Below are 27,670 nucleotides of genomic sequence, written 5' to 3'. Positions count from 1 at the left end.
GGCAGCTCTGGTGACGGTGACAGAAATATGTAACCAGAGAAGAAGAGTATATATTATGAAAAAAACTTAAAAAATACAGGTGATAATTGTAGAGCACCAGAAACAAACACGCTGTCAAGAAAAGCACAAGGAAATACACAAATCATATATTAACCAATAGAAAGTATCAAGAGAATGATTGTCGTGACTACAGTTGGGCTACTTTTCTGACTTTATTCATTCCAAGCAGCAACAAACTGTCTTCTGGTACGAAAACTGGTTCAGTTGAGCTTATACAGAAAATCTAGCTCAACTATGAAATATTACGTTGTACAACAATTACCAAAAATATATCTGGACATTGTAATATAAAAACTTGACCTAAAATTTTAAAACATTAACAACTTATAAAAAACAAAATATTGAATTGAATTAACAAGATAAAATCCCAAAAAACAATATTAATATTAATACAATATTAATCATACAATGTATGATTCATTAGTGATGAGAAATTTATGAGAAAATTGTGGTGGCATCAGTTTAGCCATAGTAGTGCACAAGTCAGTACACAAGTGTCTTCAGCAGTGTTAACATTGTTTAGATATGAAAACCTTGAACTCTCCTTCAACAGGTGAAAAAATACAAAACTCCTGTGCTACAAGGAATAAATGCTGCCCATAAGGCAGCATTTTCTAAAACTGTTAACTTATCACAACATGTTGTATCGCAAACACAAATACATATATTATTTCAACATTGATTGTACTGGTAGTTGGACGGGGTTACAGAAGTGACTTATTAGAAAGCAGCTTAAAGATGCTATATAAAAATACTTGTTCTGCACAGCATAAAAAGGTAGCTTTTACAAAGCCTATTGAACTGTGGCGCTACATCTAAGCTTTATAAAAATAACAGTGTATAATTCAGCAAGAATAGCCCTTTAGTTTCCTAGTCTAGCGAGTATATCTACAGGATGTGATGAGGAATGATGTCATGTTATTTGAAGCAACTCTTAGCGAGATTTCGTGTAGCTGAGTTGAACCTGAGCAGGTCTAGAGTCATCATGTCATGCTCTTGCCTCATTATTTCATAATAGACATCAGGGGAGACGAACCGCATAGAGATGAGTTCCGCCAGTAGCTCTCCATCTATTTCTTTTAGCCTGTGTGATAGGCTCATGCATAACATAAAAGAATGCAGATAATACCTTAACAGATATCTCCATCTCCACTCACAAGTCGTCCTCTAGGAACAACATGTGGGTTGTTCCTAGGGATGACATTTGGTTGGAGATTTTGCCTATCACGCAGGCTAAGATCTCTCTTAGCCTGTGTGATAGGCTCATGCATAGCATAAGAGAATGCAAATAATACCTTAACAGATATCCCCAATCTCCACCAACATGTTGTCCTCTCGAAACAGCATACATCAAACAAACAGTAGCATATTGATGGAAATGTCTTCAAGAGGGTCAATTTCTTTATTTGTCAGGTGCTGAGCTAAGCTAGCAAAACTAAGCCATAAGTGGTTGGTGAATATGAAAGACTATGCTGGGAGAGATATTACAATATATACTTACGAATCAGTGTATTTGCCGAGCTTATTTTGAATTAGCCAATCAGAAACTTGCTTACAACTCCACGACAGGCAACTCAAAGAGCCAAAGTCAAAAGAGGAGGTTGAAGACAAAGAGGTCGTTGTATCAGGCTTTTGTAGGATAGGTGGAACTGGCTCAGGTCTGGTAGACATCAATGGATTGCTTATAACAGTTTCTTCTTCGTCTACGTATTGATCAGGATTCTCGTCTGCGAGTAAAGAATAATAAAAGATGCATTATACTTTCTAAATATGTACAAATATGACTATCCCTTTTAAAGGTTTATAAGCCTTGCAGAAATTCAGGTTTGACCTTTAACCTTAATTAGTCTAGCTTCATCAGAAGCCAATTTTTTCTGTCATCAACAGAATACTAAGCAATAAAAGCTGACTCGTTTCATTCTATCATAGACTGAGATTTCTTTTGGATAAATTTAGGTCTCAGGCATATTATTTAGCGTAGAAATAAAAGAGGTTTGTGACACTAATTGTTGGTAAAAGTTTTTTTATTTTGCATGAAGGTAACCGCACTAAGGTGTTATTGATATATGTTGTACAGTGTATTCGATGTCCCACACAACAGATACACTTAATGCTATAATAGCATATGCATCTGAAACCTAGACCAAACGAACTTTGAAGTAAATTTTCTCTTAGGTTATGCTAGCCATGAAACTTTAAACAATAAATAAACCTAAGGCTAACTCTACTGATGCTAGCAGTGCGAAATCGAGCCATGCAGGAAAATACAAAATCACTTTATGACAACAGTACCGACAAGATACAACCATGACCTATTAAAGCAGGTCTTTCTTGCATTAAAAGCGATCTTATCTATTTTTCTTTCATAATCACATCGTGCTTTTCATCAGATACAAGCGAAAGCTGTAGATACATGATAAACATTAACCTTCTCCGGGTTGAATCTTTCCATCCTCTCCCAAGGCTTTTAAAAAGTCGACTACCTTCTGCTCATACTCCTCAGATTTTGAGAGATCATAGAAGTAGGTGGAGCCAAGCAAAAAACCGAGCCAACCATCTGGTCGATACTTTGGCTGCAGCCGAACAGGCACCTTTTTCTTTTGAAGAAAGTTGGCATACTCTGCCTCTGTAGTGATATTTAAACAAATTAGCATGTAACACTTGCTGGGTAAGAGACATGACATGTATGTGCAAGTGACATGTAGCACTTGATGGATAAGAGACATGACACGTATGTGCAATTGGTATTTACCAATTATCCATATAGTGATAGTGTAGTGACACATGGGTGTGCCAGTGCCAAAAAGTAGCTCATGTTTCCATAGAGTGCTATAGTAGAGCAATGGTTGTGCAACACCTTATTTCAAAATGGTATCTTTAGGAGGTCAAGGACAAATAATACAATGAATGATCAGAAGAAAAACTGCTACTTTTATGGCAATTCAACAGCAAATATTTCTGCATATGAAGCAACAGGAAAGCAAGGCCTATGCGAGAGTGCAACACCGTCAGTCGGGAAGGTCGTTTCCATGGCACAAAGATGGCGCATTGAACGGGTGCTTTGCTTCCGAACAGTGACGCTGAATCATGACAAGATGAGAGTGTCATGACTGTTTCCATGATGAAGTTGCAGCAACATATAGGAGTGTATCTTTGTATGCAGACTTACTAATAAGTATGTGAGACTCACGATAACAGAGAACACAAGGTAATCAGATGACACCATATTTAAGCAACTTTCCTTTCAGATGATATAATATAATAGCGATCAATAACATGCAATGAGTTGATTATTCACATATTTTAATAGAGTTATACCTTGTCTGGCAGCTGGACTCGCTTTGTATTTTTCTGTCAGCACAGGAACAAACACAGCAGCATTTTCTACAGCTGCTGCCATAGACTTGGATGTGTTTCCAGCTGAAACGAGAGTCATTAGTAATATTAATGCATGCTCGACAAAAATACTATTAATGGAGTATAAACTTTTTTATAGCTCAAGATTAGCTCATGCAAGTAGTGTACTAAACATATGATAATAAGAAAATCATAATCTATACAAGTGATATTATTTTAAAATTTTCACAGACAACACATGGAAATTAAACTAGTGAAACAAGGGGAGAATTGCAACGAAAATTAAAGGAAGTTGAAAAATTTCAAATAAATCGAAACTGTTAGCATAAGGCTACTGCTACACGTATGCATGATATTAGTATCACACATGCGATCAAATCATACAAAACAGACTAACAAGGTTGTTGGTACCCTAAAGGATAGTTCAAACCCTAATCACTGTTTCTGATATAAAACTTATTTAAACTTATCTCAATTCTCAACTTATGTATGTCGGCAGTCATACATAGGTTGAGAGACATACAGATGTAAAGGCGTACAGACATGCAGGCATACAGATGTACAGGTACACAGATGTACAGGCATACAGATGTAGAGACATACAGGCATCCAGACATACAGGCCCTAAGAACCTTTGCTTAATAAACGCTGCTATACATGCTTCTTTCTTGACTCGTTAAACATATTTGGTCATGGCTATGTCAGTGTTACAGTTTGGTCGTATGGTAACGCTATGAAAAACCTACCAACTCTGCCATGCATATCGATAACAATCGACAATGGTCCTTCACATGAGTATGAAACACATAATAATCAAAAACAAAAAAGCGAAAGACTTAGCGAAGAAAATCCAATAAAAGTAATAAAGAACTGCAGCAAACCCTAATATCAGAGAGAAATAGAACAGATGGCAAGACACAAGCGAAGAGTGTCTGAAAGCACGCACTCATTTGTTCAACATCAATCCATACTCTATAGCCCTCATTCTTCAGCCGCTGCCGGAGTTTAAGAACAGCAGGCTTGACATCCCATTGGTAGCTCAGCATCACATGCTGTAACTTCTCTGCAAGTACACGACAGTGTAGTACTTCCTGTTACTAATGCCATTCAATATTGACAAAGACTAATTCACTGTGCCAATGACATGGCAGCTCCTAATGCTGCCAATAAGACATTCAAGGCTTGATGGTAGTCTCACACCAGCCAAGGGCATTTTGTAAGGTTTGATAACTAGCTATAGTGGACTGCAGGCCCACATTCATTGCTCATACCATGGTTAGAGTGCTGAATCCTTGACTGTAGACCAAGTGAGCAAGTCTGTAAGATATAACCGCTATCTAATGCGGTATGACCAAATGAAATTCATATATCTACTGAATATTTGTCACAGCAAATGTGTGAAACCACTCAATTTGTAAAATGACTAAAATTTTCAGTAAATTTACAAATTGATTGATTTTACAGATCGACTGTAACAAATACCTGAACCAGATATGCTTGGATGAGTAAGTAATGCACAAAATAGCCTCATTAAAGGTAGCACACCAGTAATTAGGGTAAACAGCTACCCTTTTCAACTTATCCAAGCAACTTACCGATCAAGCATATCTGGCTCAAGTATTTGATGATAGCATCTGTTTAACTGTAAATAACTTTCATACCCTTAATTAAATATTACACATCATATGTTGTATTTCCCAAGAAAGTTATTCAAAAAAATGCTAGCTAGTAGCAAGTTGAACAATATAAGGATACATATGTGACAGTTGATGCCCTACTTGGCGAAAATGACTTGTCTTAGTTCATATCAATGTTTCAGACAATCTGTCAAATAAATAGACGAAGTCGTTTATCAATTTTACAAGTTGACTGTCTGTCAACCTTTCCATTATCTATAGCAAACCAAACACAGTCTCTCATTTGTTAATAAATGTTGAACAAACATGCATGAGGGTATTGTAAAATTGCGTCGACTACACGATCTATTAACTCTCTTCAGCTATACTGAACAAAAATAATTAACTATTTTTACTAGATAATCAACTATAGATAATTTTACTTGTTGACTTTTCTTTGCTAGCAGGCTGAGCATTGCGTCTCTCCAGGTGAGCCGTCTCTCCTTCCAACTTCCACAATGCACCCTCAGCTGCAGCTTTGACATGAGGTATTTCAGAGCAGGCCAGAGTTCTCAACTCTACAGAGACGTGAGATTACAGTCTGAGAGTGCCAAGTCTAAAGTTTGCTACTAGCTCACAATTCAATGCATAATGTTGTGATTAATACAGTCACTGTTACAAAAACGAAAAACAACTCTGATAACTCCATATTAATAGTATCACAAATGTTTTAAATTAAAGAACAGCAGGTGAACATATTTATGCTCGATTTATGCCTTCTCTTTAAGTATCTGCGGTTATTATAATACTATAACTACACACTGCGATTTTCGAATTAAATTTCATGTGGCAGCTACATCGTCATTTTGGACTTTGCACTCGGCAATCAAAAATCGTCTAGTTTTAATATACCAAACTTGCAGAGTTCAAAGTCCTCTCTTTAAACTTAATTTATTTGAAACTACGTATATAATATATATTATATATAATATATTATACATAATATATTATATATATTACATATAATATAGGCCTATTATATATAATATATATTATATATAATATATTATACATAATATATTATATATATTACATATAATATAGGCCTATTATATATAATATATATAATATATTATATATAATATATATTATATATAATATATATTATATATAATATATATTATATATAATATATATTATATATAATATATATTATATATAATATATATTATATATAATATATATTATATATGTCATTTCAAATTAAGTATATATATTAAGTTTAAAAAGGGAACCTTTAACTTTTCTTGGTAGAGGACTCTGTACTGAATTTTGAGTGTCAGCACATTGACTTTCTTAAAGTCAGTGAGGCAACTTAATTGTTTCATGGCAGGAAGTCAACTCTCATTGGTAATGTGATTTTGTCCCTTGCCTAAGCTCTGGGCTGCACTGATGAGGCTTCAATAGCCAAAACAGTACTGTCTGTAGCATGAGTATAATATATATTATATATAATATATCGGTATATTATATATGTATGTAAAAGCAATAAATATAATTACGATTAATACCTAATAACAGCCATTATCATCACATAGGAAGCAAAGTAATTTAAAGGTTGACTTGCAACAAAATTCACATTACAGTTATTTGGTATCATAAGATTCACCGTGTCTTACTCTGTTGTGTTGTAGGTGCAAAATATGTGGGAATGTGATTACAAGCTCTTAAAAGCTCAAAGACGAACAGTTAATCGCAGCCACACGAGACCGCCGTAGTTTGTATTCGCTTTCCAAAACGGCTTAAATGGGACGTAGTTGTTACAGGATGGTTTTTGTTTACACTTTTATGCAACCTCATTCGTCGAAATATTTTCACAAATATACTTCACACATTCAATAAAACCATGTCTATTGTTCTTACGCGTCTGTTTTATCGTCATTGTAATGCTGTCACTTTTAGCACTGATATCTTATAACTTACCGTAAAAAACTGTTTAACTTTTTAACCTTAGCTCAAAGGAGTACATATCATTGTCTGATAATCATGACGAGCCTGTTGGTAACTTGTGATAATGGAAAAGTGCTGCAAAAATTATTTGCGAAGTATTGGGTCACGTGATCAGATTACGACTTGACGATTGAATAATGCCGAAACAAAACTGTAAAGTAGGGAGCATCTTATTTGATACGGGGTCTTTGGTAAAACCTGAAGTGTTTGTCATAAACTAGTGCTACGATAAGTTTTATATTGAGCTTGTTATTGGCCTTTCAATTCACGTGAGAACATCACGTGACAAGATGATAACCAAACTGTAATGACAACGTCAGAGAAATAAAGAGATTCCAATCTACGGCGGCTTTTCGTTTTTGAGCTTTTAAGAGCTTGTAATCACATTTCCATGTATTTGGCACCTACAACACAACAGAGTAAGACAAGGTGAATATTTTGATACCAAATAACTGTAATGTGAATTTTGTTGCAAGTCAACCTTTAAAAGGAGCTGTGACATTTCAGATCATCTGACCTCTGAACAGCAGATTAGGGTTTAATTCCAAGAAAGAACCAATGCTGAGGAAAGATACCTGACCATATGATACCTCAGGATATGGTATGCATGTTTTAGTGCTAAACCTGAACAGATGCTGAGCTTAGCTAAAGCTACAGTAAATCCTATAACAGCAGCGCGCTTCGTTGCAACAAAATTAAATAAAAGAGGAATGAGGGTAGACCCAGATTGAGAAGCAAAGATGTAGATAAGCGTAACATGAAGTTGATGTAGCTAGACACAATCAGATGGCAAGAGAAGGCAGAAAACAGAGCTTCATGGATGTCAGTAAGATTTCCAATAAGACAGTCATTGTCGAAATGACTGACTGCAAAAGAAAGCGAGATTTAGAGAGAGAAAAAGAGAAAAAAAGAGAGTGAAAGAGGGATAAAAAGGAGAGAGAAGAGAGATATGATTTATTATGATTCAGTAGCGTATAGGGCTTTTAAAGATACCTTGAACAACTTCTAACAAAATATCTAATCAAAATCCAAATTTTTGTTGTTATTTCAAATAAACTTATGAACTTCACAAAGCAAGACATCGGTTCATTTACTTTTCCTGCCTTATTGCATTTTAACTAAAGTGTTGAGATCCACGATGACAAGATATTTCTCTCGCTATCCATTTCCTTTTAAAGGCTGTAGAGGTAGCCAGCTAGCCGATGATCCACGTCAATTAAGCAAGAAAATGTCCATGATATCTATGCTTACACGAATATAGGAAATTCCGCAATGACTTATCAAACGCATTTTGACAATAAACCAACCAATCAGCAGCCAAACATGAAGTTAAGAATTATCTTCTCTATTTTTCTAGTCGACATCACAAGGCAAGCAAATAGCTCTCAATGTCTAACATTATCACAGACATAATGTAAATGCTTGTCCAAACAAATATTATTAAACTTCTTTGATCAGATCGCTCAGTGAAAAGGTCAGGAACCTACCTTACATAACAGCATTTGACAAACTGTCGGCAATCACTTTCAAATCTTTGAAAGGAATCATGACTGAAACATGATTTAGATTTTATCCACAAGTGGTCCATGAATTGTCAACAGAACAAGTAAAGATAGAGCAGAAATATGCATGGCACCACTGTACATATTTGCAATCAATGATAGCTCTACAACTGTGAAATAATAAATGACCCACCGTTAACGCATCCAGTTTCAGCCTTGACCTTCTTCAAGTTTTCATCATCAAATGCAAGAGTCCATATAGCTTTGGCAGCGTTCTCCTGAAGTGTTGGTTTATCTAAAGCCATGGCTTCAACATACATGGGAAGGACTCCGGCGTCAACAAGAGCCTTCTTATTACGGTCCACGACAGCAATATTATCCAATCCGGTTATGATCTCTTCAGCATGGTAGCCATATTTCTTTGATGTTGTTCCTGTACTATGCAGTGCATCGTCCAGTACTTTGATCATAAATGTGATATCGTTTTCATCGAGCACAATAACTGAACTGTCGACAGCATCCTTCTCTGTCAGCAAGTAGGAAGCTACAAGAATGCTCTTTGTTTTAAGAGTGCTGGTTCCGTGATTTCTATATTTGGCGACAATCTGCAAAGCGTCTCTGGATCGCAAATCTGGAATACACTCGTCATACTTGTTGCAGAGATTGTGGAGAGTACCGAGGAAAGCCTTAGCTAACTTGTGCTGTGGGTGAGTGGATTCTACTTCTAGCGGGTGAAGATAACTTCCCAAGGCCTTGATGATAAAGCCAACTGTCTTGTCGTATATTTGTTTAAGCCGATCAACATCCTTCATATCGCTACCATTCCAAAATACGATCATAGAAGCATATAGATTGTGCAAAGCACCTGTTATGTGTTTCTGACTCTCGGTATAAATCCTCCAAAGCATGCCGGTTGAGGTGCCTTCTTCCTCACCACGCCGTTTCACCTCAAATTCGACGATGATAGCATCCCAATACATATCCAGTAATTCCGCTAGCCCATTGTCCAGTACAGTTTGCAGAAGTAGCTGACGATTTGTCAGCTTGCTGTTGTAGTTTTTAAAGATACCCTTGGACAGTAAGCTAAAATAATTCTCAAACATTCAAACTGCTAAGATGATACATGAAAATTCTCTCCATAAATTGAATGTTAGGGTCTGGCATAAAGTTATCTCAACATAGAAACTTCTAAAAAAATTTAATAACATCAAAATGCCTAAAACGAAAATTTAATTAATAAAGTGTGTTTGGAATAAGCTGTTAAAATAATCTATAGCGCCAAGCGAATCAATAACAGAGTGTGATTGATTGTTATTAAGTATTACTATTATTGTTATCAGGTGACGGTATGTCACTAATTTACTACTCCTTTGCACACTTATTCTAGAATGTTAATAATTTATTTTTAATATAAACCAATTATGCAAAGCATCTATTCTTTATCATAATTGGTTGTTCCATAATGATGCCAATTGCTATGTGCCAAAGATAAACAAAGTAGACATCGCGTATCGCTGATGTAGTCAAATTTCATGACTACAAAGATCGATATATGCCCAGTCTAAAAACCTCGCCTAGTAATTGTCATAGTAATAGATTGATCATATTAGGCAACCGAGAACAGAAACTGCAATATTTTATTTGCCTTAACCCAATCTTGCGCTGCTAGTAATGATAAATGGTTGTCAAAATCTTACTGGCATTGCAGAATAATTGTATGTATAGTTATTACACCTGATGATCTCTCGCAGTACACTACACTACCAGGGTACTAGTTATAATTGTACAGTACATATAGTTATTATTCCTGATTATCTCTCACGGTACACTAGACTATCAGGGTACTAGTTATAATTGTACAGTACATATAGTTATTATACCTGACTATCTCTCACGGTACACTAGACTACCAGGGTACTAGTTATAATTGTACAGTACATATAGTTATTATACCTGACTATCTCTCACAGCACACTTCACTACCAGGGTACTAGTTATACTTGTACAGTACATATAGTTATTATACCTGACTATCTCTTACTGTAGTCTACACTACCAGGGTAATAGTTATAATTGTACAGTATATATAGTTATTATACCTGACTATCCCTTACTGTAGTCTACACTACCAGGGTAATAGTTATAATTGTACAGTATTTGTAGTTATTATACTTGATGACCTCTCACAGCACTATATGTACTGTCAAGGCCCTAATTAGTATAATTCAAAATGAAACATTAAATCTCCTCACATACATGTGATTTCAGTAAATAAAAACAGCACTGTTCACCAACCAACAAATAAATGCTTACAAGAAGTCCCGCTCGTAGGTTTTAGAGTTGAGCACCAACTCATTCATTCCCTTAGACTTTAGCATGTTTATAGTGTAGACAATCTCCTTCATTCGCTGCTCTTTGTTACCTTCCGTCACCTTCCATTTCTCGATGTATTCGCGAGGAATTGGGTCATTCGTGTCATTTGTGAGACACGGTGGAGGATCCATCTCCGGCTCACCTGGCTTAAACGGAGTCTTCATGATTGCGTGTCAGCAAGAAAACACTGAAAAAAACATAAAAGTTGTCACAGGCATTGACTTTATCGGTCCAGAACAAAAGAAAAGTAACTGAAAACATCTAAATACGATTTTTTCCACAAATAATGATCAATATCACTCGTCTCTCACCATCCCTTCACAATATGGCGAGTCAATTTATACCCTATGTAATTTTGAACTGTTCATCAGGATCTAAATGTAGCAGTTAGCGACATTTGAAAGATCAATGACAAACAAACACCACAATTCTTAGAGTTACCAAGTAAACTGGTATGTCTGCCTGCTGAAAAGAAAAATAAGATTTGACAGCCACAGCTTGAAGCCGCCATCCAAGTAGGGTCACTGAAGGGTATGAGATTACAACATGAAACAAATCATAAAGTATTACAGGCGAGTTCAGGCAACACCTATCACCAAATAAGACAGATTGGGCAAACAAAAGATTTGAGATAATACTGTGAAACTCGATTTCTGCGAAACTGAGATTGAACAGCATTCTAAGAGGTAATACTTAATCGATTGGAAACTACTATGGACAACTTCCAAAGATAAGCACCTACTTTCTTCTACCTTTCAAGTTCTAACACATTTAAGGCAGCTTTATAGAGAGTGGCAGTAACGCTGGCTGTTGACTGTGCCACTGATGATGGTTAAGGATTGGGTATAAAATAAACTTGGAAGACGATAAAATGTCTCGACTGATTCTGTCGGGCTGCAGTATGCAGTTTTGAAGTCTGTATAATAGTAGTTTGGCAATGTAAAATACATGCAAAAGCTTTAATACTGGCGACAACATGTAACCCCATCTGATGGTGACTCTATATGGCATTGTCACAAGGTCACTTAACATAGTGACTCTGGCCATGGATCGGTATAATTACCATACGCAGTCACTTAATAAGGTTTTTGTATATGATCGGTTCACCTGGCGAACACGCATGGCAAACACATTGAGCGAGTCTAAATGGTCAAAGGTTTAAATTAGTAAAAGAACTCCACACACAACATGAATGTAGTATACAGTAAAGTAACTTTCGTACGATTAGCGTACATGTATATACTGATATGTTGGAGTTATCCTCTTGTTAAGGTCACATGACAGATTTTGACCTCCGATCGGAGTTTTAATGATCTGCACTTAGATCAAGAATTAAAAAATAATTTTGTTACGGATTAAACTTAAATCTGTAAGTTTCTCATTGAGAAAGACTAGATTGTATGATTACTACTTATTAGCTTACCCAGCCTATGCCTCCTATAAGTCATCCGTTTGGACTCATATCAGCAATACGAGCAATAGAAATTATGAAACCTTTATTATGCTACGACGTGTCTCTGTCTGAAGCCAGGGTTAAAACAAAATAATACTTCATGTGTGTCTCGAACTCATGGCATTCAGCTTAGTAGCACAACACGTGCGCTAATCGACCCTACATTGCAGGATAATTGTGCACCCACTTATTCTGTAAGCTTTATCGGCACACCTGACACTCTCCAACGGCACACTAGACAACCAGGATACTGGTATAGTACAATATAATACTATGTAATATTATACAATATAATAATATGTACAGGTTGTTTCTTAGCTGCTATTTACTCTTCAGTAATACAATATAAAGTATAAATAACTAAATGAGATAAAGTTAGAATATGTAAGAACTAGAGGAAAATAAAAACATATTCCAATCTAAATTAATCTAGAGGGTAGATATGTACCATAGCAGTCTACATATCTTTGTCAATATTTAGACTGCCAGAGTATTAAACAATGATAATTATTACGTTTATAGCAATAATCTAAAGTTTTAGAACTATTCACATTTATCTCTAGTAACAAACAGTATCATTCAACAACAAAAGCAGCAGAGAAGTCACCTTTTACTGGAGAGCTTAGCATCAGTTCTTTACAAAACTTATGGTAAGGGTAAGCTGATGTTTTTGGCATTATCATGGACACTTAACTACAATCAAAACTCTTACACTTCTGTTTTAGCTATCTGGCGCTTCATCACGCTTTCTCCTAATGCTGCCTAACATAGCAGTGTATTTTATGTACTACAGCTCAGTTAATATTTGCTAAAAAAGTGTGTTGCTACCGTTTCAAAACACAAAACTAGACATCTTATAATGATTGAAAGATGCGGAACTTGCCAAGGGAAAACCAACCTGGAGCAAGTCAGTACAAACAGGACCCTCTCTCAATGCAGGCGTGTTATTGAAGACGTAACTTACGGTAGTCAAAGCTACAATAACGAGGTAATTAATAGCATTACATTGTTTGACACTATGCTTCTAGCAAATCACCCATAATTAGCTATTACAGCACATCCCCAGCACATCATGCCAGTTTTAAACAAAAGTGCTATTCGTCTAATAGGTATTGCGTGAAACGTGAGTTAACATTAATAAATCAGTAAAACAGCTTTACTACAACACACTAAATTTAGTCTATTTACTATTTAGCTAGCGAAAATATATGAGGTTGGCCGAAGGAGCTGACGAACGCTGGCTCGAATACAAAGTAAAATAAATAATTACGATTAGCGTCTCTGTGCATCATGCCTGGCTATTTACGGTATTCTATATGCATATAGAATAAGTTATAACTCATTACAAACTTACAAAATTGTAATATATGGTTAACCAACGTTAATTTGAAACCTGTAAACACGATATTACCGAAAATATTAGCGAGTGTAGCAAACTATGTTGAACAACGGTGAGCGGTCCATCTAAAACGAAACGACGGTGCCGCAGTGAAAGTTTTTCAATTCATCATTGGTGTAACCACATTTGGTTGCTATGCAAAAATAATGTTTAGCTTTTGTTTTGCTAGTTGTCCTCTCTTGTCAAATTGCACCTATCGTTTTTGCTGTCACAATGAGGAGCTTTTGAACGGCGTACCGTACTGACGAGTAAATATTGTACGCGCCAAACTTCGACGCATGTGCACACTTTTGAGGCGCAAGCTGTCGCTAACGGAATTTCCCTCATTTTGGAAGGCACATTCTTATTACAGTTTCCTTGCTACATAACAACATAACACTCATATTTGCATATTGCACATTTGAGGGCCCTATTAACAAACAACACTGTCGTTGTTGTATAAATGAAAGCACTTGCATGTATTGATGCGAAGAAGAAGAAGAAGAGGCTAGAAGAAGAAGTGCCTCTGTCTTTCGTTACACTTCCTTAGGCCTATATATATTTCCCATACTGCCTTATACTATCCTGTACTACCTAATTTACCAGCTTTTTCCCCTAGCTTTACTCACTCACCATAATTGCCACAACCACCTGAACTGCTTTGAGCTCAGACGCTAATATAGCCTGAGCCTAACAAATCCATAATACAACATGCCCTTTCTTTTTTTCTTTTTGTTTTGGGCCACACCATTACTAACAACAACCAGCCGTAGTAACTTACCTTACTTGTGTCGCTAGTTACCTGACTCTGTAAGGATAGTCTCCATAGGCTATGCCTCTGGCTTGTTTGACCTTGTGCCACTGCCAAAAATACTCTTCTCGTTGCTGCCAGCTCCATTGCCAATCTGTACACGCTTTTCAATCACCCTGACCTCCGCCGCTACCAATACTTTTGCCATGACCACTGTCACTACCGACACTACTTCCACCAACATCTCCAACACTTCTTCCACCAACCTCAACTAGCCCGGAGTCTTTTGGTTGGGTCAGTAATGACTCCTCAACCTCATCTCCATCTTTTTCGTTTTTACCTCGCTCTCCCCAATAAAAGGCGGGCTCGACAGGCATCCTGTAAGAGGTCTCCATCTGGGCCATAATCGGCTGCACAGGGGATGGCACCACAAAGCTGGGAGTTGACATAGACCCAGAACCATCTAGCTTGACCTCACTTTCCACCAGTGCGGGTCTGCTACCAGCAATTCTCCTCTGAACCTTGGCTTACTCCTGCGCAGCTACCTTGAATGCCTTGACATTTTCAAACTCCATGACTGCTGCCTCATGTGTGGCTTTTAGCTTGGCCAATTTCTCCTTCGACTTCCTCCGTACCTCCTTGTCCTCTCTCTCTCAATCTCTGCTAACTTTCTCTCATGACCATCTCTGTCTAACATTCTATTGCTGGATACCTCAGTTAAAAAAGAGCAACCTTTTCCGTTACAGATACTAGTTCAGCTACTTTCTTAACACCTTTACTTACGTCAGCGTGACCGTGTTTTCTGTTGTGTCCCATAGACACTTTCATTTCTCTGGTGCCTTGGGCTGTCCCCCCTTGACTATCAGTTTCTTCACCACTGTCCTTGAGCAGGTTTTCGGTATACCTTTCTATTACTGCGCATCCACTACTCGTCACTCCCTTGGTTTCACAAGTCCACAAATGGTTGACCTGTGTGGTTTTTTTTTCGCATTGTTCTTCCTGTCAGGCTTATTTGTCAAGTTTTGCAACTTGACATTGTCTGAAACATAACTTGACCCAGCAATAATGGTTCTCGGCGAAAACGGCTTAACTGGCTTAATACTTCTACACTCCTCAACAGGTTCAAACTTGCTTTCACATAACACATTTACAACAGCAAATAATTTTAGCTGCTTCATCTCGGTTATGCTCAAAAATTTTGTTCTTAATCTTTTCACCACATGAACTTCAACATCCAAATGCCTGTGTTTACTTTCCAAATGAGCTACCACACTTCCAACCACTTTCAACTCACTACCATTCGCAGTTTCTAAAACTGTCGACGGTTTCTTTAACTGTAGGTTTAATTTATTGGCTGTTGCCTTGGTTACTATTGACACCTCAGCACCAGTATCAAATGTAAACTCTACATTTACTCCATTAACTTCTAAATACTGCACAATTCTTTGACCTAGTCATTGATCTTCATCATATTTATCTCTAGAGCCAGCAAATCTTGCACTTTTACCCCTGCTACTGTCGCTGTACTTTTCGTCATGCCTATCCATCTTTTGCTTCTCAAACCAACTGTCTCTCTCATACCTGTTCATACTGTAATCTCTGGATCTATTCCACTTATTCCTTATATCATGAGGACTTTTTCCGCCCTAATACCACTCTCTTCCTACTGCTATCTCCACTGTCATACCTTACTTCTCTACCCTTATCCTTGCAACGTCGAGATAAGTGTCCTCGTTTCCCACAAGAACAACGTTTAATGGAGAGACAACTCTGCATGTCATGGTCACTACGCTTGCAATTGTAGCATACCCCATGTTCACTACCTTCTCTACTATTTGCTCTTTATCTAGAAACATGCTTCTCCCTGCTATTGTCTCTGTACTTCCTACTGTCTATGTTCTTGTTATACTCCCGACTTTTTGCCCCATACCTACTAACATCACGCTCATCACTATTATCCTCATAATACATTTTACCACTCCTAAGACTGCTTCTAGGAGAATATCTACCTCCTGAGTCGTGTTTTTTATCCCTACAGCCACCTACAACCACTCCGGTACTGTGCACGACTGTCGCACTCTGATACCCTTGCTACCTCTCTTTTAATCTCGCTTTTTAAGTCAGTCCTTTTACTCTCAGTCCTCAAGAATCTATCTGAATTGTTTCCCATCTCACGAGCCCTCAATGCCTCATGCAACAACCTCCAAATCAGATTGGCATTCTTCATCAAATCTCTACTTCTCTATCCCTCAACCCGTTAACTGCCACTATAAGGGCAAACCTTGCCCTGTTATCATTATTCGCTACCTCGGCATATCTGCTCAAACTTGCTACTCGTTGCAAGTACTCTCTATCACTTTTACCAACTGCCTGCTTAGCTGTCAAAAACTTATGTCCCTTTACAAACATACTCTCTTGTCTGCCATAGTAACTCTGCAAAATCTCCACTGCCGTTTCATAAGTAGAATTTGCACCATCTACATCAAACCCTGCACCTCTTAATACTTCTTTACCGTTATACCCAATAGCCGTCAATAGCTGCACTAACTTAGCTCTACCCCTCATAATAGGCACTCTGTCACCATCATCATCTTCATAACCTATCCTCTCAACTGCACTCTCGATACGTAAATCCATTTCTTCTACGAATCTCTCCCATGAGCCATCACTGTGCTCACCAAACACCAGCTTCGGATAACCGATCTCTATCACTTTACAGCACCATATATTTCATGCCATCAACCTTCTCTTAGACTACATCTCTTCTATTAATTTTTAATGCTCCACTTCTCCTACTACTTAACAAATAAGAAACTTCACAGCTTTGACACCTCACAGCCACGACAATAGTCTGCACAACACTACACCACTACACGTCACCTCACCTGCACGCCCGTGAAAGGGTCCCGTCAAACGTTAAACTCACAAAGAAACAAGAAAATTATCCTATCTACAACACCACAAAAAATATTTTTAGAACTTCGTCAACTGTGCCATGTTGTATAAATGAAAGCACTTACATATATTGATGTGAAGAAGAAGAGCCTCCGTCTTTCGTTACACTTCCTTATATACATTTCCCATACTACTTTATACTACCTTGTACTACCTTGTACTACCTTGTACTACCCTGTACCACCTTGTACAACCTTGTGCTACCTTGTACTACCTTTTACTACCTAATCTACTAGCTTTATCCAGCTTTACTCACTCACCGTATTTGCCAAGACCATCTGTACCGCTTTCAGCTCAGACGCCAATATAGCCTGAGCCTAACAAATCCATAATACAACAGTCGTTTCATGCGAATTTATAATATGGTTTTCCTATAGTTCACTCATAATCATCTTATAAACCTGTTGCTTTCAGTTTGAATAGGTGCAAATTTTAAAGTTTCAAAATTATTTATAGACAGAAATTAAACAAAGACAGAAGCACTGCGCGGAGATGACGCATCTGTATTCGGTTTCATCTGACGATGTGTTACTCTCAGTGCTGGTTTTTTACCGCTCGCATTTTGGTAGTTTGCCTGTTTTTCTTGATAACCTTGAAGCCTCCCTTATGAATTTACCTTCCAATGCAACAACAGTGTGTGGCATTAACATAGATCTTATTTGTGACAATTATTTAGACAAATATTCTTTGAAATACGACACACTACTCATCTCTTTTGATTTTTACAACACAATGTTATCTCCAACCAAATTTGGCAACAGCAGAAGAGCCTTCTGGACCATATTATCACAACTGTCATAGAAAAGAAAATACTTTCTTGTACAAATACATATTAATTTACAAAAATTTGTATAAGTTGTCTTGATTTAAAATTTTCTGATCACCATGCTGTGGTTACTTCAATTGAATTATTCAAGTCAAACCTGCATTTAGCCATTTTTAATAATAGTAGCCTAACTTACAAATTGATTGCATTTTTCAAGCAGCAACTTTCAAACTGAAAAATGGTCTTTAGCAAATAATCTAATTCTAAAGAACCAAAAGACATTAGCTGTAAATTTTAAAAACCCTTAAAAGATTTGCTCAATTCACTTGGCTTAGTTTTTATTAACAAAATACCAATTTCTGTCAAATGTTATACCAATGATATGAAAACCACGCATGGTTACCGCCATCATGTGGGCGGTTTTATATCATTGGTGGTTATACGCAGTTTTGATGAATATTGTAACAATTGATAAAAACATCATTTGAAAGCCATATTACAAAATTAACCAGTAAGTTACGATGTGCACTTTTGATGATGTGAGATGATACACTAACACCAAAACAATGATTGAACTTTAACATACAGTTTGTTACCCTCACATGATTTATGGAATGAAGTTTTGAGGCCATGCTGGCTCAAAAGAGCTGAAAAAGATTTTGTTATAACAGAAAAAAGCTGTAAGAATCATTTTAAAGATTAAAGCAAAAGCATCAGTAAGTAACAGCTCTTCTTCATTAAAACTGATGCATGTAAAAATGCTTTTTGAATTCCGACTTGTGCTTCACTCTATCAAAGTTTTTAAAGATGTTGATTTTCGAAATATGTTAATTGGTCCGAGCTACTGTACCAGATTAAAAACAAGCAATGCTTTTATAACACAATACTTTAAAACTAGCAAAAGTCAAATATCTACATTGTTCCCTGCGGCTAAATTATTCAATAAATACTTATTCGACTTTCATGAATTGGCTCGTATTGTTATAAAAGTGAAGCTGGCGGAGCGCTTGTTGGAACCGGTGACAGTGGTGCTACTGGCGCTTCCTCCTGACTCTGTCTGTTCTTCTGCAAACTGCCAGCGGTGCTGTCCTACTACTGGTCTTGAGCTATCATACAGTCCCTTTTGTTTTACGTTTGTGTTTTTGTATATTTCTATGTTTCATCTATAAATTACATGCAATAAAACATCACATGCACACACACACACATTTGTAATATAGAATGTTGTTAAATCAGACACAGCAGATGAAACTGCTAATATATTTGCTTCAAAACTTTTTTAACTGAGAGATAAACAGGTTCTCAATGAAGAAAGGTACTATACAATGAGTCCACCCTAAAAATTTATGGCATCAAATAAATTATTACCTGATAATGCTTGAAACTTTCAAATACACAAATTAATTTATGAAGATCTATTGTAGCGTCAAAAAATGAAATATGTTTTTGTACCAAAAAATCTAACCTTTGGGAACAATAAATCACAGCTACTTCAGCTATTGCTTGTTGGTTCAGTTTTTATAAATTTGTAGATTCAGTTTAAAATCAAATTAGTGTAGGCTATATAGTACACTATCCTGTAGTTTCTGAAAATTCTCCAGTCGTCAGGGGCACCTTTGCACCAACTGGCACTAAATGTAAGAGCTACCATTATGCTGCTTCGAAACATGGATGTACCAATGCTTGGCAGATATGGCAAGATAAATGACAAAAAAGCTCTTACCACGTGTCATATAAGCTACAACACTCACTGAATTCAGTACGGAAGATGTCTCTATACCAAGAATCTCCATAATAACTATAGACACGCCTTTTCGATATGGAATGCAATTCTATGTGTGCCTAAACTTTGCTATGTCCAAAAATTTATCTCAAAGATAAGCTTTAAAATTTAATGTATTTCATGTGGATAACTGTTACATTGATTGTTCAACATATAATGAAGTAAAGTTGCTATCATAGTTACAATCAGAGATGTTAGCATCTGAATTTTGACCTGTGAATGTTCATTAATAAACAGCGGTTACAAAAAAAAATTATTTTACCTTCTCATTACTTAGGAGTAGCTACTAACCATGTTTTCTTTTTTTCAACTGTTACAGTGCTTTGGATAAATTATTATCAAAACAAAGACTAATTTATTTATTTATGAATTCAAACTTGAAATACTCTGACTCACCAATACTAGGACAGAATAAAACATGCACAGAAGAAGAAAAAAACGTGAAACAAGCTAGCATACGCCCTCTATACGGAATGTATTTAGCACACTATGACAGCCAGGATTGCTTTTGTTGCCACGGTAACTAATGGCCGTGAGAAGTAATCCTTCACCGGTAAGACAAATGCCTTCTATTATACCTCCGGGACAAGAGAGTGTTGACTGCATCAACAGATCACCTGAAAGAATGGAAGATACTTTGAGCGGATACAGATTAGTCAGGCAGACTGGTTTCTGAGCCAGATAGTATTCTATTATCTTAAATGTAAGATTTTCCATGAGTCAACAAAATGGCTATGACGTTCTAACATCTTAGTACAGTTATACAGATGCTACTGCACTTACGAACATTCGTGTTACGAACAACTGTAGATACAAACGGTGCTGTGCGTAATGCCGCGACCCTATAACCCCTTATAGCTGTGTTCAGCAATGCTGCTTTAAAGCTCAATGCACTCATTGATATGTTTGCTGTACAGTTTGCAGTCGAACTGGCTTTTTATGTGCAATAGAAGAGGAGTAATGAGCATCGGTCCATTGTAAGCTGAGTCTATATAACCACAATGGTGCTATCAAATAATATGTCATAAACTTGCAAGCTTATAAGTTTTATAATAATCTATCAAATGCTACAAATATATATTTAAGAGCAAGTGACATAAACAAGCCATAATTATAATACATGCCGAAGCAAAAATTAATATTTTTGTAACAAAAATATTTGGATCGTTTGCTCAGCAGGTTACGTTTTGATTGTTGCTTTCATATGCAATGATTTTTTCTTTTGGGTATTCAAGACCTTCCACAGTGTCTGCTGACCTCAACTATTTTTCTGCACTGCTGAAGTAGTCAATATTAGCGTCTAAACAATTTTTTAGTAAAGCAATACTTTTACACTTTGCTATGTAAAAAAAATTTTGCGAAAATAATGATAAACTTTTAGCCTATGAACAAGTTATAGTGCGAGACAACTTATTAACAAAATCACTTTACAAACGACTGTTCGGAACGTATCTTGTTTATAAGTTGGGAGCGTTTATAGTATGTTTGAACATCTAGGATTGTGATTAATATATTATACTTCATTTTCATACCAATATCATGTGTATTAGTATAATTAATATATTACACTGTCAATATGATGTGTATGTCTGCTATGCTTGGCTTTTTCAAAAAATCGTGCAGCAACCACTATCGCAAACCTGAATTGAAAACTTGGCAAAAAATAACTTTTTGTCAGTACATAAGAAAATGGAATACAATCTATCAGATAGCTGAAAGTCCAAACCAAATACATAACCAGCTAGAATGATCACTCAACCATTTAAACAGATGATTGAAAATTGACTCAACTGCCTGGTCAGCCTCTCAGTAAATTGCTGTCAGTTAAGGTTTCTGTATAAACAGGTGAGATATGATTTGCAATAAAAATTGATTAACATAAAACATTTAGATTGACCAGCAATTAACAAGCCTTAAATCCCACCTGTCTGAGCATCCATAACATATATGACAGATGGCTGAACCAGTACATAGACTCTGCCAAAATTGTCAGCTGCTGTACAGACGGGCGCTTCAATGGCGTTGCTTCTCCAGACCACCGTACCACTTTCGACGTTTATCCTCATCACCAGGTTACCGGCAGTAGAGCACAGAATGACAGCATCATTTGACACGGAGGAGAGGGTTTTCACGCAGCTCGGTGAGACAGCAATGTCTTTTATATGCTTGCCAGTAGGAGAGCATACCATCAGCTTGTCCCGGCTTGATATGATCAGATGGCCACGAACTAAGGCTATGCTTGAACCAAGTAGGTTGGGGGTATCCCACCTTTTGATGAACTGTCCATCTTCAGTTGTGTAAACAAATACAGCTCGATGGTAATCCGTCACATTCATGTACTGGACATATAAATAATCGTTGGAAACTGCAAGTCCCACAACAGCGTGACACGGATCAACTGTTATCAATTTCTCTATTTCTTCCTTCTTGCCGATTTTGTAAATGGCTGGAGCAAAAGAATCAACGATGAAGGAGTGGGCTCCTGCATGCGCTACATGGGAGCTGAAGCCAGGAATTTGAGACTGAGCTATGCTTTTTGAAAAGGAGACTAGCGAGCATGGAGCTGGGGCAGATGCCGGTGAAGGACTTCGCTGTTGGAGAGGTTCTTTTTCATCATAGTTCACTTCCTCATTGAGACCAGATATGGCAGCACTTTCTGACACCGAAGTGGTATCTGATATTTCCGGGGCATAATAGTCGCCTTGGCAGTCTGCAATGAACAACAAACTACACCATTAGTCCCTTACTCAACAATTGTGGACAGACTCGGAGACTACATTTACATATATTTCACTAATGACAGGACAATCCAAAAATGGACATAAAAAATGCTCCTACAGTAGCAATCAGACGTATTTGCATTGAATGAGAGCAGCTGGTGTAGTATAAGATTCACTCACCACAAGTTTCCCTAAAGGTGGTTTTTAATTTGAACAACGTTTAATGACATCTGTATCTGCTTTATATTTAAATGCCTGTGATGGGCTTAATCTACATTAATAAATTGAACGTTGTCATTGGGTATTGCTATGAGAGCGGAGAGCGTGTGCGGCTGTTAGCGTTTCCACAATTTTTTGGCTGATTTCCGCCACACTTCAATCACATATGCTCCATGCCTTCTACCAGGTCGTTAAAAGTTTTGGTTTGAGAACCCTGTCTGGTTCCTGAGAACCAGCCGCTCAAACACCCACCTGCAGGGTATCTGATTTAAAATGAAGAAAATCCAAGGCATCTCCTGACTTACTACTAGTATATTATATAGATTACTACAGTGTAAAAATTACCAACTAGCAACTTCTTGGCAAATCTGCCAACTAGCAACTTCTTTGCAAATCAAACCAGTCATGTAGCATAACATTGCATTTTTCTATACTATCATCATTTTTTGTATTTGGCCAAAAAGTTATGTATACTAGTACCCTGGTAGTCTATTGTACTGTGAGAGATCGGTAGGTGTACTAACTACATATGTACAATTATCATTCAAATCAGAAGAAGGTCAAAAAGCGCAGTTGATAGTATGCCTGGCTACAAAAATGGAATACCCAAATTCCAGTGTGAGATTATTTTTTAATTGCTAATGTTCTTAGTGTGGCATCAAACAGTCGGGCAGACACCACTCTTACAGTATTATAGTAAAGATTTCTTGTTCAAAATAATATTTATGTTATATTATATTTTTGGAATCTGTACACAGAAAGCCTATTAATTCATAGCTTGCCTACCAAGTTTCTTGTTGCCAGGTTTTAGAGTGTCATTTTCATCACCTTTGTCCTTGTCATTAGCCGGAAGGAGGCTGGACTTTGACTCCACTACTTCCATTTCTATTTTCCTGTGTACCTCCCCTAAATAACAATGAAATGCAATGCTGTTTCAACTTTGATTCGCTGTAGAGCATCACAAAGAGCAATTATTTGTGTTTATTTAAACTGAAACATCTATGAAATCTGCTCATAGATTAATGATGAGAATGTACTAATAATAATTAGCTGGTAATTGTCTTCTCTCTCAAGCTCTCTATTCTCCTAAGCTATAGCAGTTGTACTTTGAAATTAATAAGCTATAAAGTGAGAATTTCAGACAGCTGTAGTAAGTGTACAAGAGCAAGTGCATGCAATAATAATGAGAACGTGTTATTATTAATAGACCTGTTAATAATACCTACAGGTTATTATGACTTTATGGCAGGGGTGACTTAAAAATTATCAATATCATAACTAATAAAATATTTCAGTCTTATTTTCAACTGCCATCATGTTTTAAAAACCAATTTAATATTCAAGCACTGACGCATCATTGGCTTTTGACTATTTTATTAAGAGTCCAATAAAGTGCCAGCATTGACTGACATGCATATTGGCAAGTATTGACAGGTCATAAGAAATGACAAATGATGACATGTATTGACAGGTAATTAATTAAATACTAACCAGCACATTGGTATCCATTCCTCATACTGTTTTGATACATAAATATCATTTTCATTCAGCAAACGATTTATAAATTTAATATTTACGACACATTGTAACAAATACTAAAGTTAAAATTAGCTTTATTTTATTTTTCTTGCAATTAATAATTTCAAGCATTGAATTTTTGTTTTTACTTTAGCACTGTAATGAGAGTAAAACACCGACCAAACTTCTGTTTACGCAAATATTGAACTTTTTCTATGGATATTTTTAAATAATAAGTGTTTGCTTGCTTTTTTGGAAAACTTCAGCAGGAAGAATTTAGGGCTTATAAAATCAAAAATATAAAAAACTTTACAATTATTTAAGAGTTGCAATAACCTGTTGATTTAAACTCAAACAGCTGAGATAGCGTGAGATCTGGAAGTTGAGAGTTGATAATGCGATTAAGGCTCGTCTCCATAATGTCGGCCTCGGCTGCTATGCTGTCCTGTCAAACATAATTCACCTGTCACCATTGGTCACATAAAATGAGTAGAGAAATAGAGTCATACAATATTGAACTACCATCAGTTACTACTTTTTACCGGCTCCCATCAGCTGCTCATTTTTAGCAGACCTCAAAGAGGGAGTAATTTTGACATAATTTAGTAAAAATGGATATTTTAATACGATAGCGTGTATGTTGTGTGTCACGCTCTCTAGCCGATGCTTTAATTTGAGATTTAAAATGGTAGTTGACTGAATTAAAATTTGCTACATTCCGTTTAGTAGACTGACACACCACCACCACAGCGTTATCCGAACATTTCCTGATGCTTAGGAATAATTATGTACATGTTTAGTATGTACGGTTTATCGGCACAACTAATGAGCGATCACGGCACACAAGACTGCAGAGTATTAGTGTGTGTATTAATTTGCTTGTATATCACGCTATCCAGTAATTAGTTAGGAATAAATATTGTGGCATCAAGAATAAAATGGCTCTAATTGGTCTTGTCCAAATTTAATTAGGTATAACCTTTGCAAAAACAATCTTGCAATTTATTTTGCTGTTCAAAAGTGCTTAAAAAATTTTCTTAACAGTTCATAGACTTGACAGCGAATAAAAAACGCATTGCGAGTGTGTATATCTTTTACAGTTTACCCTCAACGTGTGCAGAGAGGCGGCCAAAAAACGACAAAGAAGGAAATGGAAACAGCTCAGAGCAAATGAAATACAAACCTAACATAATAAAAACACCTTGCTAGTAACCTATTGTTGCTAGTGTTGCTAGTGTTGCTAGTGTTGCTAGTGTTGCTAGTGTTGCTAGTGTTGCTAGTAACCTTTACTATAGTAAGAGCTGTGTCCATCCATCTGTCTGTCCAAAACCATCCTAAGCGCATCGGTAAAAAGATTGTACCACACAGGATTAGGACAATGATATTTGGGTACCATCTGCACTACTCAACCACATTTGTACATTTAAGAATATATGTGCACATAGTTATTACACATAACAAACTAGTGTACTAGTAGCAATATTTTATAAAGACCTAATCTATATATATATATATATATATATATATATATATATATATATATATATATATATATATATATATATCTCTGTCGTTCAGTCTTTCCAGCTATAGCTGATTATCTAGCAATGAAGAATCCATATCGCAGAAGATTTAATCTCAGAACTTCCCATTCACCAGACGATAAACTAACCCGTTGAGCTATGTGAGACGCAGTAGATTCATTGAGCGATATGAGTCGCTATTCAGGTTAAACTACGTATAGCACTCTGTGATACGGTGCAACGTCACTAAAGCCTGCTCTCACGACTATTATTACTAAGTTTAGCAATAGGATACTAGCTTACTCGAATTAGCCATTGGCAATGTGCTAGGCTAACTTCAACTTGCGCACAACTACATTACCCGCCCCTGTTTATAAGCTGTTTATAAGCTGTTTTTAATACTTGTTCAACGCCGAGAATTCAGTAGTTGCTAAATATTTTCAGCAAGCCTAAAACTGTTGTACACATCCAAATACAAAAATATTGCGCATGCGCTTACGTTATTGTGTATGTCCAATAGGGCGCTCTAAAAACTTAAAAGAATATGTCTTCACGAATTAGAGTTAAATTCATAAAAGTTATTTGGTCCGCGAATAGTTAAAGTGCACTTTTGAACAGTTTTTAAATAAAAGTTCAGCAAATTTGAAACATTAAAAAGAACAACCAGAAAGATGTCCTATCACCGTGATGCTCAAGCGTCAAAAAAAATGACAGCTAGTGTAAATTACCTTGCTCGCAAGAGCTTCCTTCATTAGATTTCTCGCGTCTTGGATTTGCTTCCTCCTGTCCATTATGACCTTCTCTATGAAGCTACTCAGCTCCTCGACCACCTTATCTGTACTAGTGGTGAGTTGCTGCTCCAACTCATCATACTGCTCAGCTATTGAGTTTAACTGCAGACCAAAAAGAACTAGAAGTGACAGTTTACAATGCGGGCTAGGTAGTTCTGATAATACATGAAGAAAGGTGTTGGTACTAGAGTATATGCACTAGATATACAGACTTGTTACTATAGAATTCAGACTAAAATGTAGATGTTTGTTGTCATGGAGCAAGGTAAAAATCACCTTGGCCTTGAATCTGGCCTCACTTCTGATAAGATATGATTTAGTTATTGTTACTAGCGCATTTCTGATACCTACACATGATATACGGACGATATACACATGATATACACATGATATACGGACGGACAGATGCTGTTGACCGATTCCTCCCGATTACTTGACCCGATTACTTGACCCGATTACTAAGGAATAAATTAGAGCAACTATTATTGTGTCAAAATCATTTGCTGTTTGTTGGGTAATCATGAAAATGTTAAAGCCTTTCAGAATCAAAATAGTCAACCGAGAGAGTCCATAGTTTCATTGAGCATACGGTGAGGTTAGCAAATAAAAACTATTTTGCGGTGTGCAGTATAAGAGAATTACTGATTTAGTTTGTATCAACATGATTATATTACAAGAGATTCTGTCAATAGCATAAATCAGGCTCAGTTATTACCTGGGCCTCCTTGTGCGTATGTAAGTTTTCTAATGAGATGCTCGCATCCTTCTTCAGCTTGACCACGGCATTGTCAAGCGTGTCTATCAGTGCTGACAACCGCTGCTGTTTCTGCTCCAGCAGCGCTGCTTGCCGCCCAAGCCGAGCCCTGATGGCCGTTTCTGAACTCTGCATGGCCAT

The 27,670-nt window shown here is 36.7% G+C and overlaps 2 protein-coding genes across 2 annotated transcripts in view; one reads left to right on the top strand and one right to left on the bottom strand.

The window, feature by feature from the left end:
* The window catches only part of LOC137394300 (SLIT-ROBO Rho GTPase-activating protein 1-like), a 207,335-nt gene that overhangs the window by 125,271 nt on the left and 54,394 nt on the right, over window positions 1–27,670 (top strand). The gene's annotated exons all lie outside the window — the stretch shown is intronic.
* Window positions 37–27,670, bottom strand: LOC137388892 (uncharacterized). The gene is made up of 14 exons (XM_068075377.1): window positions 27,491–27,670; window positions 26,713–26,877; window positions 24,798–24,906; window positions 23,730–23,849; window positions 22,119–22,714; window positions 19,307–19,327; window positions 10,859–11,055; window positions 8,739–9,628; window positions 5,477–5,611; window positions 4,364–4,480; window positions 3,379–3,480; window positions 2,489–2,686; window positions 1,562–1,787; window positions 37–1,144 (listed from the first exon to the last, which is right to left on the bottom strand). The coding sequence occupies exons 1-14, from the start codon at window positions 27,668–27,670 to the stop codon at window positions 979–981; spliced, it is 3,222 nt and encodes a 1,073-aa protein (XP_067931478.1). The 3' UTR covers window positions 37–978.

This window comes from Watersipora subatra, chromosome 1 (assembly GCF_963576615.1).
Source record: "Watersipora subatra chromosome 1, tzWatSuba1.1, whole genome shotgun sequence".
NCBI classification, from domain to species: domain Eukaryota; kingdom Metazoa; phylum Bryozoa; class Gymnolaemata; order Cheilostomatida; family Watersiporidae; genus Watersipora; species Watersipora subatra.
This window is presented reverse-complemented; position numbering and strand designations above follow the sequence as displayed.

Excerpts from the sequence above, each read along its gene's own strand:
- LOC137388892 (XM_068075377.1), bottom strand. The coding sequence starts at position 27,670 with ATGGCCATGCAGAGTTCAGAAACGGCCATCAGGGCTCGGCTTGGGCGG. Across the intron at positions 24,907-26,712 it reads AGGAAGCTCTTGCGAGCAAG|GACAGCATAGCAGCCGAGGC; the intron begins GTAATTTACACT and ends TATGTTTGACAG. Across the intron at positions 5,612-8,738 it reads TGAAACTGGATGCGTTAACG|AGTTGAGAACTCTGGCCTGC; the intron begins GTGGGTCATTTA and ends ACGTCTCTGTAG.